The following is a 16,882-nucleotide window of genomic DNA, read 5'->3' on the forward strand; positions in this document are numbered from 1 at the left end:
CGCTCTGCTCTCTGTTTTTTTCTTTTTCAAACGTGTTCAAAATAGTTTAATATTGGAGTCAAGATAGATAATAAAACAATACTAGTTCTGTCAATAGAAGAGATAATCTAAACGTAGACCCCCACCCCATATATTTATATATAACTGATTTTTTGAGCCAGGTGCAAAGATAATTCTGGAGAAAGTATAGCCCTTTTTGCAAATGGTACTAGAATATTTTTTTTCTTTTCCATTATGGTTTATTACAGGATATCGAGTATGCTCTGTTTGAAATGCCTCCTCCTGTTTATCTCTTGCTCTTCTCCCTAACTTTTCATGCATAGTCCACATTTCTAAGTATTTATAAAATTCACATTCTCTTAAAACGGTAACCTTGACCTTCAGTTCTTGAAACAGTACGTATTTGGACACCAAATTTTAAAAAGTTGAGTTCAACTTTATTACGCTTGAAAATCTTCAGCTTAAATGAAATTTGCATGCTCTACATATTTATGATTACTTACCATGATTGTCTTCCATTATGACTTTAGGTCTAAAGTAGGTTTTATTTTTCTTTTTTTAAGGAACGTTTAGAAATAGCTAGTTTGTCAAATCAAGATCATACCTCTAGAAAAGACCCAGGAGGACACAGAACAGCTGCCATTCTACATGGAGGCTCTCCTGACTTTGTAGGAAATGGAAAACATCGGACCAACTCCTCTGGAAGGTCTAAGTAAGTCCCTGAGATTTCCAGTCCCTTAAAACAACTTGTAGTGAAATTTGGTTGAGTTGTCACATGACAGTTTTAATAACTTTTTCAAAGCCTGTGTATCTTAATATATTAGTAATATAAAATTTTTCATTTGTTTTAATACCTCCAAGTATCTTTCACAAAGCTAGTTTTATTTCCCTTTATATAACAGTTATTAACCTAAACAGTGTTGCCTCCAGCGCAGTTTGATCTGACTTTTGATGATCTAACTATTCAACGTTAGTTGGTCAGTCGTGTCCAACCCTTTGTGACCCCATGAACTGTAGCCCACCAGGCTTCTTAGTCCGTGGAATCCTGCAGGCAAGAATACTAGAGTGGGTTGCCATTTCCTTCTCCAGGGGATCTTCCCAACCCAGGGACTGAACCTGAGTCTCCAGCATTGCAGGCAGATTTTTTACCATCTGAGCCATCAGGGAAGCCCAATTATTCAGTAAGTGATTTAAAAACTTTTCTTCCATCAGAATCATCATCCAGTCAGATTCACACTGTTTTCAGTCTGTAACGCCTTAGGTCTCACCACAGATGTGGGGAGAGCGCCACAGTGGGCACAGGTGTAGGGGATCTTTACTTGAGGATGGGAGCCCCAGTTTGCCGCCAGGGCGCCCCTCCCCTTGCTACTGCGGACACTGGGCTTCCCTGTCACCGCAGGTGGGCTCCTGGGTTACATGTCACCCAAGGTCACATGAAAGATACTCTCTTCCTCCGTATCCTTTTCCACTAAAGAATTGAAACTTCCCTGCAAAGTAAGTCCCCTACATACAAACCTACAAGTTTCGAACTTTAAAAGATGCAGACGTGCATTCCATCAGTGTCAGGCGTGAGCGAAATTGCAGCTTGCCCTCCCTCGCCTAGTGCTGACGATCCTTCAGCTCTCCCACCTCCCATCTCTACCCCTTCCTCCAGTCAGTAACGCTTCTTGACTGTTCATTCAGTGCCAGCCCCTGTATGCCAGCTGTTGTACTATACTTCTTGCTTTCCAAGGTACTGTACTATAAGATTAAAAATGTGGGTTTTTTGGTATTTGTTTTTTATATATTTCTTGTGTGAAAGGTATTATAAACTTATTATAGTACAGCACTATATAGCCAGTTTTGTTAGTTGGATACCCAGGCTAATTTTGTAGGACTTATGAACAAATTGGACTTATGAACACTCTGTCAGAATGGAACTTGTTTGTATGAAGGAGACTTTCTATGTTTGCTGTGACTGCCGCTGTAGACCAGAAAGGAATTTTAGTACAGAATTCCTTTCTGTGATTAGGTGGGTGATTAAATAGCACAGGTATTACCATTCAGCTTCTGTATATATTTAAGCTATCTTCTGTGATAATCTAAGCACCACTTAAAACCAGCATTTTAGGTACCAAACTAAAAGCTTATGTAATCTTTGGGGTTGCAGTTTGTTTATAAGAAGGAGTCATTTCACTTCTTTCCCTAATTAGCTACTTTGAAAAAAAATCAGCTCAGAAAACATTTTGATATTAACATTTAACCACCTACTGTTAAGGTGAACTAAATGTTTTCTTGAATGCAGTTTCTGGTAATGATTTCTTTTTAAGATTATAACTCCTTATTCCAATTTAGATTATTTTTGCAACTGGGCCTCCATTAGGCAACATAGTTTGAAGCTGTCAGAGTATTCCACTAGGAAATATCTAACAAATTCCTACTGTGTTAGAAATGGTGGAAATAAATCAATGCTGTGAATAAGGCTGTATAAAAAGCAATTTTTTTAGTTTAATTTTTTCCATTTTTGTGGCTAACTGTAAACAGTGGGTCCAAGATTAGACTTGCTTTTGAGATCGGTAATTATTAGAAAGTTTATTCAAGGAAGGGTGGGAAATTCTCTGTTTCCTTGACACAGGTAGAACAGATTTTTATGTAGCGCTTATAAAGGGACATTAGTATGTCTTGGATAGAATGACATTTCCACGAGCATCCAAGAAGTCATTTTCATGTATTGTTTGCCAAGATTGTTGTACAAACCTGTATGGAACTCTGGCACTATGTCACCGACAGACTAGAAAAGAATGAATCTTTGTTATAGTTTACATGCTTCTTTGGTTAAGAAATAAAAAGTCCTTGATATACTGAAGTATCTCAAACATACTCTTTATTCTTTTTCTTCCTTGCTATTCACTAGTCTTTAAGTTGGAAAGCCAAAGGAAATGAGCAGTGTTCCATTTTATTCTTTCAACTAGAAGATGCATTCAGTAGAGTCAGTAGACATAACCTTGTCATGAACATTGTCAGCAGTCAGTATTCAAATTGGCTGTGACTAAAAGGAATACAATCTAGAACAAGACACTTGATGAGGACTTACTTGCTAAAGGCCAGACACTATTCTGAGTCCTAGGGATTCAGTAAATAAGATCAAGATGGACTCTGGTTTCACGGAGCTTGTATTCTAGTTGGAAGAGACTGTCCACAAGCAAACCAGTTGTCAGATAATGACTAGTGCTCTGCAGAGAATTTAATTGGCTGCCTTGAAGAAAGACTGAAAAAGTGGCTCAGGTGCCAAGTAACTTTCTAGGTGGACCTGCAGAAAGTGTGGGCTTCACTGCTCATTGCTTCATGTTCTCAGTGAAAGTGGAGGTCAGGATCACATTCACAGTGAGAGGACTGCTTCCTAGAGATCTGTGCCTGATCTTAGCATTTCTAACAAGTGTCCAATCCTGACCATCAAGGGCACTCTTCCTGGCCTCGTCCCTGCAGAGCTTTCGCAAGTTAGTTGTAATTTTTGCATTGTAATCTGGCTTTCCACTCAGAAAAAAAGGGAAAGAGAGAAAGAAGGGTTAGGCTTTGAGTATGGGGGTTGGGCATTCTGTAGTGTGGGGCCCAGTTAGTGACTAGGAATTTGTAGTGCTCTTAAGCCCCGATTTTGCAGCTTTCTCCAGATGTGCGTGTACACAGGATGTGGGGTCAACATGGACTTGAGCTAAACCACTTCCATAGAACTTCTGTGATGATGGAAATGTTCTCGATCAGTGCTGCCCACTATGGTAGCCATTAGTCACTTGGGGCTGTTGAGTACTGACATACCTCAGAGATGTTGCGGGAGCAGACCACCACAGTGAAATGAGTATCACTGTATAGTGAGTCACTTGCGCGCTTGGATTCCCAGTGCATGTAAAAGTCATGCTTACACTAGGCTGGAGTCTGGTAACTATGTGATAGCATTGTATCTTAAAAAAAAAAAAAACAGTTTACATACCTTAATTTAAAAATATTACTAAAAAAACACTAAACATCTCAGCCTTCAGTGAGTTATAGTAGTAACTGAGCACAGATCACCACAACAAATACATAATAATAATGAAAAAGTTTTAACTGTTGCAAGAATTACAACAAAAGTGTCACACAGACACATGAAGTGAGCAAATGCTATTGGAAAAATGGCGCTGATAGACTTGCTTATTAAAACAAGGTTGACACAAACCTTCAATTTGTTTTAAAAAAAAAAAAAGCAGCCATGGTATCTGTGAAGTTCAGTAAAGTGGAGCACAATATAATGAGGAATCCCTGTACTTTTGCCTACTCAAGTTGAAGAACTGAATTTTTAATTAAGTTTAGTTGTAGTTGAATTTAAGTAGCCACATGTGGCTACCATACAGGGCAGCGCCCATCTGGAACAGGGTTTGTAGAGTTCACATGGGGAAGACTTCATGGCGAGTTGGGGGTTGGACAGCTTTCCCATTAGCCCCTTCAGCTCAGTTCCCAGCAGAGACTGCTGTTGGACAGTGAATTGACTAGTAAGCAGGAGAAAATGGAGGGGCACAAATTTCCTGTGTTAATCTTAAAGAAAAAAATCATTGTCCAAATTTATTTTTAAGGCGAGAACGTCAGTATTCTATGTGTGGTAGCGAAGATTCTCCTGGCTCTTGTGAAATCCTGTATTTCTCTGTGGGTAGTCTTGATCAGCTCATGGTGCACAAAGGGAAATGTATTGGTGAGTAAACTAGCTAAACTCGTTTAAATTATTCTAATTACGCAAGTTAATCATGAAGGAACAGGGGAGAATAGACACTACGTCGTCTAGACCAGCGTGGTTGCAGGAAAACTCTGTAAGCTGACAGTCATTCTAGCTCCCATTCTTGATGATCAGAAGGAGAAGTCACTCAGCTTTCCACTTCTGTAAGATGGAAATAAAGCCCCAGGCTGTTGGAAATATTGTTAGCAGAAAGACAAAATTTGTCATCATTAGAATTTGCCAAAATTTTCAAAACCCGGTTGGTTGAAATATTATGAATCTAGAATTTTGCCTCATATATATCTGTTACTGAAGAAATATGTATAGCAAAATGAGTTCTAATGCCTGTGATCTTTGAGGGTTAAGTCTCATTTTCTTAATTTGCTGTCCACCTGCTTAGCATTTTCTTGCTTCGCATCCTGTACCAGACCGAGAAATTCACTTTATTTTCTGTGTGTTTTATTTAGCAGTTTAGCCATCTTATTTAGCAGATGGCTATTTGTAGTAAATCTTGTTCAAATTTTTATTTGAATTGTTTATATTAAAATCAAGTTTTCTGTGTCTATTTCCTTTGCTCTAAATGTACATCATCTTTTATCAGTCATACAGATACAGCCACTAATTGGTGTAGGGATCACTTGCATATGGTGAATTTGACAATTAAGTTTCATTTCCAATCCCATGAGTATTCTTAGCAGAGCTAGTAGGCAGCTAAATTACCTAAATCAAGTTTGCTTTCTTGTAAAGGGATCTTTTTTCCCTTCCTCTTTGAGGAGATGTACACAGAAAGGGAAGTTGCCAGGGAGAGGGCAACAGGTAGAGGGAAAAGAAACCAAGCGTCTGAAGAGTCCATGACCTGAACACGTAACCTTGGCTGATGGAGGCGGCGTGGACCATGCAGGATTCTGCGCGTACACAGAGCCTGCCCTCTTCAGACACAGCCACCATTTGGGAAGGTTCAAGACCTTGGCAGAGATGATTTGCTTTGGTCTTGAGGCTGTCCTTGACTCTAAGGCATTTCTGACTCATGAATTGGCAACATAAAACTCACTGCTTTTAATGATCTGGGGAAATCAGGGAGGCGAATCAATCCAACTGTGTATTACCTTACCCCAGCCTCCTCGTCTCCTTGGTACTCATTAGACAAATTCACCTTTGTTAATACTCTCATTAGGAGACACATTTGCAGTCTAAACTTTTTTTAATGTAAAACCACCAAGTAAATTATTTATTTTCTTTTCTCACAATGGGTTTCATTTTTTAAATGGGTCCTAATTTTTTAAGAAATGTTTTTGTGAAAGATCAACTAATTAACATTTGCTTTTCAATTTAAAGCTGTTGGAACTAGAGGGAATCAAGAGCTTCCCCAGATACTATTCCCTATATATTAATATTAAAGCACTGAAGAGGCTTCTATATAAATGACACACGGTAGAGTATCCGTCTGAGTTCTTATGGTAACATTTTCCTTCAGCCTTGTTTCAGTGTGTTCTTTTTTTCTTTTTATTATCCCCACAACACAGAAGTGACAAAAGGTGGGTGGCAATAATAGAATTATAATACAAAAAAAAAAAAAAATGCAGCCAGCAATTACGAAATAACCACTTAATCCCTGCTGGGGATATATATATTGCAAGACATTGTGCCATATAATTCACAAATTTAATTAGGCTTTATGTATATCACATCACATTCCATCCCATTAATATTTACTATCCTATATCTCCAACATGTGCTGCATAAATCCTACATTCCATAGGTTGCTTACTTTGGTTGACAGATTTTCAAACACTAGAGGTTTTTATTTTTACTTTCCCTTAGCTAAGAATGTCCAGAATTATTTATAACTAGTATAACAGATCATTTCAATTAAAATTAAAAATCTCTTAAAATTGTCAGCATATCTGTGAAGGAACACTGCCTCTCAGTGAGTTAGTTCAGCCACATTTCTCTAGACTATTTTTGCAAAAACTACTTTGTCTTATGTATACAGGTTAAATACTTTACTTTTCATTATGAAGATAATGTAGCATCATTGAAAACTATTGTTTATATAGTAAGAGAAAAAGAATAGATCAGTAGTTTTCATTTGGGGTGATTTTGTTCCCTAGGGGACATCAGTTGACGTTTGGATATTTTGATGATTAACACTAGGGTGGAGGTGCTACTGGCATCTGATGGATAGAAGGGAGGGCTGCTGCTGAACATCTTAACAGTACACAAGACAAAACCCCTTTCAACAAAAGATTTTCTGGTCCCAAGTGTCAGTAGTGTCGAGGGTGAGAAACCCTGTTATATATGCTACAATTTGGTAAATTAGGGGAAAAAAAGGTAGACGGTTCTAGAAGAGAAAGACAAATTGGTGATATTGCGGGTGATATTTTTCTCTACTTCCAATTTTTTGGTGATTTTCTATTACAGTCTTTAATAAATTTTTAGATTTTTGTAAAAAATTTGGGGGCATTACAAAAATTTAGCTCCCCCAGGCATAGGTGGACACCATATGCCTATCACTAAATAAATGTGTCTCTCTCAAGCACTTCAAATTTAAACTGTCATGACCTGTTCCTTCCCTCAAAGCCATTGGCCAGTTTGTATTTACTGAGCATATTCAGATTTTGTGTTTAGAAGATCATTGATGTGTTCAAATTTCTGAGTTACTAAAACCTGTTTTCACTATGCATGCTAATCTTCATTGATGGAGCGTTCCTGGTTCCAAACTCCTATCAATGTTAGTTGATATTTAGCATATGAAGGTTATACTACCACACCAGCAGGCACAGTTGTCAGAGGTGGTTATGAAAATAACATTATGAATACCAGTAAATAGAAGAAAACATTGATCTGATACTAAGATCTCACTGTTGAATATTGTCCCTTTGTAAAATTAAATATTTTAAAGTTGAGTATATTGTTAAAACACCAAAAATTGGTTACAAAAGAGCATGTATTACATGAAATCACATTTTTCATAGTACATGGTATCCATTGTTGAGCAAATGACTATTCCCTGTGTTTTTTTTTATGCCCACAGAAAATATACCAGTGATACTTAATTATATTTCCTTTCAATGTGCAGGCAGTGATGAGCAGCTTGGAAAATTAGTTTACAATGCTTTGGAAACAGCTACTGGCAGCTTTGTCTTGTTGCATGAGTGGGTCCTTCAGTGGCACAAAAAAATGGGCCCATTCCTTACCAGTCAAGAAAAAGAGAAGATTGATAAGTGCAAAAAGCAGGTAGGCATCCAAGATGGCTCACTGAGCGAAAGGACTAACCTGGAGTTTAAGGCAATGACAAAACAAAGTAACTCAGCATTTGACTGGCCAGCAAAAAAGACCCAGAATGCGATGAGATCTGTTCAACCAGAGGGGATGGTGGAGGATCATAAGTGTTTCCAGACCCTGCTGCCTCTTTCAGAACTTCCAGAGCGTGGTCCATACTCTTGCAGCTGCTTCTCAACCTCCTTTCTTAGCTCTTATTAGTCCATTAATAGCTCTCTCTCCAACAAGGACTAAAGAGTACTTCATAACGGTGCTATTTGCAATCATTAGCATTTTCTCAGTCTCTTGAAATATTCACAACTACATTTTAGGGGACTGGAGAATTGTATAATTGATTCATAATACTTAGCTTAAGGAGAACATTTAATATTGCAGTGGTACATAATAAATAAAGAGGTTATAAAACAGTACGTGAAGCATCGTGTTTGGAAATGTATGTGTATTTATTACAGACAGAAAACCTGAAAGTAAATACACTAAAGTCATAACAGTTGTCTTTGAGTAGTGACCATAAAGATAAATTGTGGGATTTTTCTTTTGTATTAGTACCTATTAAAATTTTGAGAGTGAATCTTTATAATCAGAAAAACTTATTTTTAAATTAATGTTTCTGTTTTCTGGTGGCCATATTGCAAAAGAAGCTGCTTTTAAAACTTGTCCATCTTTAAGAACTAGTAAAATGACCATGTGGTTTAGGGGAGGACTCAGTTCAGGGCATGTTCCTTCTCCTTGCTGTTGAAAGTACATTTTCTATTCAAATATTTCACTTTTGCAGTGAAACACTAGTAAATGCTGACCAACCCAGCTGTCATCATCTTATTGTTTTTGTTTTTTTTTTTCCATTCCAGATTCAAGGGGCAGAAACGGAATTCAGCTCACTGGTGAAACTGAGCCATCCAAACATAGTACGCTACTTTGCGATGAACCTCAAAGAGCACGACGATTCCATCGTGGTGGATATTTTGGTGGAGCACACTAATGGGATCTCCCTCGCAGCCCACCTGGGCCACTCGGGCCCCATCCCGGTCCATCAGCTTCGCAAGTACACAGCTCAGCTCTTGTCAGGCCTCGATTACTTGCACAGCAATTCCGTAGTGCACAAGGTTCTGAGCGCATCGAATGTCCTGGTGGATGCAGAGGGCACCGTCAAGATTACGGACTACAGCATTTCTAAGCGCCTGGCAGACATTTGCAAGGAGGACGTGTTTGAGCAGACCCGGGTTCGTTTCAGTGACAGTGCCCTCCCTTATAAAACTGGGAAGAAAGGGGATATTTGGCGTCTCGGCCTTCTGCTGCTCTCCCTCAGCCAAGGACAAGAGTGTGAAGAGTATCCCGTGACCATCCCTAGTGACTTACCAGCTGATTTTCAAGATTTTCTAAAGAAGTGAGTGTCATTGAGATTTTTCTCTAACTGCATTTTACTCGTTTACTTTTGATTGTGCTTGAATGTGCTTAACATCTAAGTCATGTATAATCTGAAAAGTGAAGAACAGGTTTCGACTTACTTCTTTGTTCTCCCAGTCCTTTCCCAGCCACATATGTTCTATTTTCTCAGGTTTATTGTTCTCATAACTCCTACATTCTTCTAAATTCCCTTGGGCTTAATAATAGACTTTCAAACTACTTTTTGGGGACTGCCTGGTATACGCTAAGAAATCAGTAGGGACTGCTGCTAGGGGGAGAAATGCCCCAGGTATCCCAAATGGTAAAGGCCACTTTTACTGCTGGTTCCTAAGGGGTCAAAGACGACACCTCCCATTTAGAAAACAGCTTTAGGAGTACGATTCTGCCCCTGGTTTTTCTTAACCATTCTTCATTAGCAATGTCCCATTCAGCCAAATTATAGAAAGCAAATGACTTCCTTGTCCTAGTCAGAGGAGTCTCAACATCTGTAAATTACAGTTACAGATTTAATTACAGAGCCAAGTGTTGTTTTTTTTTTAATTAAGATATAGTTGATTTACAATGTTGTGTTAATTTCAGGTATGGTGAGTGAAAGTCATTCAGTTGTGTCTGACTGTTTGTGACCCCATGGACTATACAGTCCATGGAATTCTCCAGGCCAGAATACTGGAGTGGGTAGCCTTTCCCTTTTCCAGGGGATCTTCCAAACCCAGGGATCGAGCCCAGGTCTCCTATATTGCAGGCAGATTCTTTACCAGCTGAGCCACCAGGGAAGCTCAAGAATACTGGAGTGGGTAGCCTATCCCTTCTCCAGCAGATCTTCCCGACCCAGGGATCGGACCCAGATCTTCAACATTGCAGGTGGAATCTTTACCAACTGAGCCACAAGGGAAGCCCAGTTTCAGGTCTACAGCAGAGTAATTCATAATTCAGGATGTTTGCAGATTATATTCCATAGTAGGTTATTCTAAGATAACAGCTATAATTCCCTGTGATATACAGTACAGTTAGTCCTTGTTGCTTATCTGTTTTGTTATCTGTTGCAAATCTGTTGCTTATCTGTTTTGTATATAGTAGTTTGTATCTTTTAAAACCATACCTCTAATTTGTCTGTTTTATACTTTGAGATAGTCCTTACTGAGGTTTTCCTCTGGCCGAAAGTCTTTGCCCAGGTCCTTCAATTCAGTGATTCCTTATTTTGCCCTGCCTCTGTCTAAGCTACACCTTGGTTCTCTCAGTTTCAATAAGATCCCTTAGTCTGCGTTTTTCTAGACATTCCCCTGGTCCTGCAGAAGTGAACGTGGCTTCTTCCCTTTCTGACACTGTCATATTTCCCACCTTTTTTTTTCCCCCAACCATTCACTTTTACTCACTTCATCACTCTCTACATTTCTTTTACCTTTTACGTTTCTTCTGTTCCATCTATTCCAGCTGCCATTTGGCCTGACCTATAATATTACTATTTCCTGTCACTCAGTTGTTCTTACCCATTACAGAAGTGAAAGTAGCTGCACTTATATTTAAATAGATGGTTTGTGTATACTGTTGCTAAGTCATTTCAGTCGTGTCCGACTCTGTGTGACCCCATGGACTGCAGCCCACCAGGCCCCTCCGTCCATGGGATTCTCCAGGCAAGAGTACTGGAGTGGGGTGCCATTGCCTTCTCCCGTGTATACTGTTAAATAGAAGTAAATGTGCCTCACAGACATAGAGATCAGACAGTGATAGTCAGGGTCAGGGATGGAGTGGGAGTTTGGGGTTGGTAGAAGCAAACTATTATGTATAGAATGGATAAAACCAAGGTCCTACTGTATAGCACAGGGAACAATATCTAATCTCATAGCATAAACCATAGTGGAAAAGAATATTTTTTAGCAAGATGTATGTGTGTGTGAAACTGAATTACTTTGCTGTATAGCAGAGATTGGCACAACATTGTAAATCACCTATAATTTAATTAAGAAATAAATAGAGATACAATACGCAAAATTGTAGAAAGGGGCTAACGATTCTTGATGCTTGTCCTCTCAAAGTATATAAACATCTAAAATTTCCAAAGAAATCTTTTATGATTTCTCTTTAATGCAGTAGAACTTTTTAAAACTATTTATAAAAGCACCCTGATGATGAAGCTGGCTAAAATGACATCAGAGGGAAAATGATAGAACCACTGATGGAAAGATTCATTTCCTCCTTCAGAATGTCACCTTTAGCTTTCTGCCGTTCCTCCTTGGTCAAGAATAGTTTAGTAAAGGTTAGTAATATAAACAAACAACACTGGGAAGTTTAAGTAGAACATATCTTTCATATTTAATAATAAAATGAAGGACTCAGTTGCCAAAATTTTCATAGTTCTCTCAGAGAACAGTTCTATGCTGTCAGTTTTGAACTTGAGATCAGCACCATTTCTTATTCTGTTAATAATATGGTTGTCCTTTAGACTGAGTCATATATTTCTCTGTCTTCCTAGAGTGGTTTGATAGACCACTTTTTTAAGAAGCAGATGTGCAGTATTGTTTTACTACGTTTGCTGTCTAACCCCAGTTAACAACAACAACAAATCATTCCCAGACAAGCGTAGCAGCATTTCGTGTGTAGTTACATTTTTACTTATTGGTGAACATCTTTTGAAGAAAGGTTTTGTTTCACATCAGTCTCTGTGATAGGATAGAGCCCAGAGTCGAAGCCAGACAGCTCGGTTCATATTCTACCTTTATCCCTCACTGGTTGAGTGACTTAAACTCCCTACTCTGAGTCTTTTCCTCCAAAAGACAGGGATAATAGCAAATAACATAACAAGACACCTAAGGATGGAAAGCACCTAAGGATAGGGACTGGTTGCCAGGAGAACCAACCACTTGATTTAGGGCTTGAAACTTTCAGTCCTACCGCCAACCTCCGTGGAGAGGGGAGGGGCTAGAAGTTGAATGGATCACCAATGGCCAGTGATTTAATTGTTCATGCCTACGTAGTGATGCCTTCATTAAAAACCAAAAAGACAGGATTCCGAGAGCTTCCAGGCTGGTGAGCACATGGAGGTGATGGGTGGGTGGTGGCCCAGAGAGGGCAAGGAAGTTCCAAGCCCCTTCCCACATACCTTGCCCTCTGCATCTCTTCCAGCTGACTGTTCCTAAGTTATATAGCCTTTTACATTAAGCTGATAAACTAGTAAGTAAAATGTTTCTGAGTTCTGTGAGCTGCTCTAGCAAGTTAACTGAACCCAGGAGGAGGTCATTGGAATCTCCGTTCCATCGGTAGCCCACTGGTCAGAAGCACAGGTGACAACATGGACTTTTACCGGTGTCTCAAGTCAGGGTAGGGAGGGAAGTCTCAGACTGAGCCCCTAACCTCTGGGATCTGATGCTCTCTCCAGTGTCAGAATTGAGTTGAGTTGTATGACACCCAACTGGTATTGGGAAATTGCTTCTTGGTGTGGGGATACACCCTCGCCTCAGTAAAATTGGGTGCAAAACCTTTTATGTAGTCAAATGAAGAAAGCAGTTGATGAAAATATGTTCAGGATAGTGTCATTTTTTTAAACTCTGTGTTCACAAATTAAAACTGTATCTTTTGTTTGAATGGTTGTCCAAGACTTTATCCTTATCAGTAATGTTTTAATATTTGCAAGGAGAAAGTATTCACATGTTAATGATGTAATTAAAAGTTAATTTTTAATTTAGGGGACAATACAGTATCTTTTACATGCTTTTATTGCAATCTTTTCTTCCCTCTCAAGGTATAAAATTAGGAGTGCTTTACTTTTCAGTACTGTGCCATGAGAAAATTAAATATTACCTTTTATGGTAGTTGCTGTCACCACTTCATACATGTAGATTTAAGTCCATAATTCACAATGATGATTGATTGTTTTAAATACCTTTTTGTAATTAGGGCAACGAGCTACCAATAGCAGTGCTACTTGGGTCATTGTTATGAAAGCCAAGCAGCTTATTGGATTAGTTAGAACAGTGATTCTCAGACTTTCTCTTGGATTGAATCCACCTGGAGAGCTTGTTAACGCACAGATTACAGCCCAACCCCCCATAGTTGCTGATTTACTAGGACTGGGGTAGAAAATATGTATTTCTAACAAATTTCCCAGGTGATACTGATGCTGCTGTTCGAGGGGCCTCACTTTGAAAAACACTAGCTTAAAGGTATGGCTTGTTTTCATTATTAAACAAATTGTTTGTTAGAACATTAAACAGAAAGGCTCAAGGAATGATAATTAAAAGAAACCAGGTGGTAATATGAGCTTCCCAGGCGGCTCAGTAGGTAAAGAATCTGCCTGCAACGTAGGAGACACAGGAGACACGGTGTAGGGAAGATCCCCTGGAGGAGGGCAACTCACTCCAGCATTCTTGCCTGGAGAATCCCATGGACACGGGAGCCTGGCGGGCTATAGTCAATAGGGTCGAAAAGAGTCAGACACAACTGAAGTGACTGGGCACATAGGCAGGTGATAAAATGTGGGACTTTTGAAAAGTTGTTCTTAATTGTTACCAGCATACTTCAAACTGTGATGAATAGGCTGCATCTAAATTTTGTCATATTGGGCCCCAACCCTGCATCAGCTAGCTGTCTGATTTGCCTTTCCTTTGGGAACTCTTATGACTGGTCCCCAGAAAAGCTTAGTGTAGCATGGCAGGTCATTAAGCTATTAGTGGGAGCAAAAGTTCATAACCTACTTGTGCTATCTTATCCTAGACTTTTAAAAATATTAAAAAATGAGTCAGTCTTCTGGCCTCTAGAGACTATACTTGTTTTTTCTCCCACTTATGCAACCTGGTGCTTAGCATATAAATCCTGCAAGAATGTTTATTAAATTAAATTCACTTAGGGACACATTTTGGTCCGCAAGTAACGTGATTTCTCTAATGTGTATCTTTGAAAGATAAACCCATAATTAAAAGCCTTGGATTACTTTATTTAGCATTTATTTTGTGCATTGCTGAGATTCTTTTTCCCCTCTCATTGAGGTGTGTCTGCTTAGATGACAAGGAAAGATGGAGTCCTCAGCAGTTGTTAAAACACAGCTTTATAAATCCTCAGTCTAAAATACCGTTACTGGAACAAAGTCCCGAAGGTGAGTCTGTTACCATTCTTTTCTGATAGCCTATTTAACATTAATTATTTTGAAAGGCTATAAACCTAAGACTGGAAAGGACTGCATGGGTCATTTGTCTATTTTATGCTGAGCTATACGTGAATCCATTCGTTGGTTGTGTCTTGTGTACATGGAGGTGTTTGGCCATCCTGGTTTTTCATATCCCCTCTGATGGAATGTCAGGCAGTGCAGCCTCTTCATGTGGATTCACCCTTATCATGTCACCCTGATGAAGGAGCCTCAGTAGAGACTGGGATGATCAAGAGACCTGGGTTTGGCTCCTGGCTCTGTTGCTCGGTCATTTCTTTACCCTCAGTTACCCCTCCCTGTAGACTTGGGCTAATTAAATATTTCTACCTACTTTAAGGAATACGAGGTGAGGAAAGTATTAAAGGGTCAGCCAGGTAAGAGGTACTTTTTAAAGCTCCCCGGCGGGGGCCCCTTCCTCCCACGCCTGCATCGCGGTTGGATGTTGCAGCTCTGTTTTCAATGCCTCAGTTGCCTCTCTTGTTTTATCTCAGATTCTGGAGGACAAGATTATGTGGAGACTGTCATTCCTAGCAACCAGCTACCCAGTGCTGCGTTCTTCAGTGAGACCCAGAGACAGTTTTCCCGCTATTTCATTGAGTTTGAAGAATTACAGCTTCTCGGCAAAGGAGCTTTTGGAGCCGTCATCAAGGTGTGATATAGAGTTGTCCCCAGCCCCTTTTAGAGCCCTTTCCCTATTCCATCTCTGTAGAGGTAAGGATTTCTATTTTGAGGGTAGGGAGGAAAGTGAATACAACTGTTTGAAACAAAGATCATCTTCCCCTTAATGTAGTTAAAGGCTTTTTTTAAAGTTACACTAGACACATTAAGAATGCATCATTCCTCTTCCCTCGCTGATGCAGGGCATTAACATGATAACTACATGATTGTAACAGCCCTTCAAGTGGAGTCAGGGCCTCTGCATGAAGAATGTTTCTCTGTGCTTCACTTCAGAAAGAAGATTATCCTCTTTTTCTCCCATTTGCTTTTAGAGTCACTGTAGCTAAGAGAGTTACAAGGTTAGAACTGAGATGGAATTCAAACTGGGAAATGGCCCAGATGGTCTTGATGGCTTTTATTTTCCAGCTCTTACCGAGATGGAAAACTAGTGATACGTTATTAAGGTATGCTGCTGTTAGGTCTTGCTTTCCTCATTCCAGGCTATTTGGGCAACTTTTATTATCAGCTTCCCCTTGAGAGAGATTTCAATTCTTTTTTGTGTAATTTAGCTACTTTGTTAGAATTTAACAGACCCAGATTACCGTTATCAAATCCATATGAGAAATATATCATCTTACCCATAAGAAGGTAGCCCACCATCAATAGAGCAGATTTCTGTTTAGGATTCTGAGAGTATTATTAAGAAGCTTTGCCTGTCTCACTGTAGAAGGCCTTTTACACTGAAAAAAGAAGCAAATGAGTTTTTCTGTAGTAATCAGGGACAGAAAGACAAACTTCAGCCAGTTTTCCAAAAAACAAAGTCATAATATCATGGAAAATTTTCAACTTTTTTCTTGAAAGTATAGACATTATATGACTGAATAAATCTGCTTGGGCAGGTATATTCTGATCAGGTAATCACAGTTATTTTTAAGAGGAATGGGTGATTGACACATATATTACCCCTTTAACTCACGTCATAATTTTGATCTACTTCTTTAACTTCTTTGTATTTAGATACTTAGAATGCAAAACATGATCAAACTTCATTTCCTTATAAGTATTTTAAAATGATTATTGTTGTTGTTGTTCAATTGGTAAATTGTGTCCGACTCTTTGCAACCCCATAGTCTGTAGCACACCAGGCTTTCCTATCCTTCACTACCTTCTGGAGTGATTAGTAAACTCATATAACAAAAACATTTTAGCAATTTAAGCCCCGTGTTTTTCCTGTGGTTTCTCACTATGAGAACCTCACAGCCCTCACACCCCATCTCTATTTTCAGGTTAAGGTAGGGCTTTGTGCACAGAAGTCTGGCATTTCATTAGCAGTTGGAGCTGTTACTGTTCATGCACCTCTGCATTTTAATAAATGAATTCCTAAGAGTTCCCGTGTACCAGGCCCTACACCACAGCCAGTGACTCACAGTGTTACCAGCCCAAACTTGGGTCAGCTCACCCAGCTCACTCTCAGTAGAGCCAGTCTACTGACACCAGGATTTAGTGAGGGAAAGTGCAGGCGCCAAGCAAAGAGTAAGGGTAGCTAATGCCCAAGAGACCCAAACTCCTCAGTGGATTCCAGGGAAGCAGTTTTCTAATGGCAAGGTGAGAGAACAGTAGGGTGAGTGATCAGCTCATGGACAATTCTCTGACTGGTTGATGACGTGTAACAGGGTGGTGTC

General features: G+C 39.4%; 1 protein-coding gene across 5 annotated transcripts in view; it reads left to right on the top strand.

The window, feature by feature from the left end:
• The window catches only part of EIF2AK4 (eukaryotic translation initiation factor 2 alpha kinase 4), a 100,140-nt gene that overhangs the window by 29,315 nt on the left and 53,943 nt on the right, over positions 1-16,882 (top strand). For all 5 annotated transcript variants that reach the window (XR_006060344.1, XM_004010439.5, XM_060418589.1 and 2 more), the window contains exons 6-11: positions 564-712; positions 4,584-4,699; positions 7,800-7,957; positions 8,851-9,386; positions 14,386-14,492; positions 15,035-15,192. Coding sequence is in view for 4 of the 5 variants with exons in the window: in XM_004010439.5 (XP_004010488.2) it covers positions 564-712; positions 4,584-4,699; positions 7,800-7,957; positions 8,851-9,386; positions 14,386-14,492; positions 15,035-15,192 (1,224 nt within the window). In the remaining variant the exon portion in view is untranslated. The remainder of the gene's footprint in view (positions 1-563; positions 713-4,583; positions 4,700-7,799; positions 7,958-8,850; positions 9,387-14,385; positions 14,493-15,034; positions 15,193-16,882) is intronic.

This window comes from Ovis aries, chromosome 7, assembly GCF_016772045.2.
Source record: "Ovis aries strain OAR_USU_Benz2616 breed Rambouillet chromosome 7, ARS-UI_Ramb_v3.0, whole genome shotgun sequence".
Classification (NCBI taxonomy): Eukaryota; Metazoa; Chordata; class Mammalia; order Artiodactyla; family Bovidae; genus Ovis; species Ovis aries.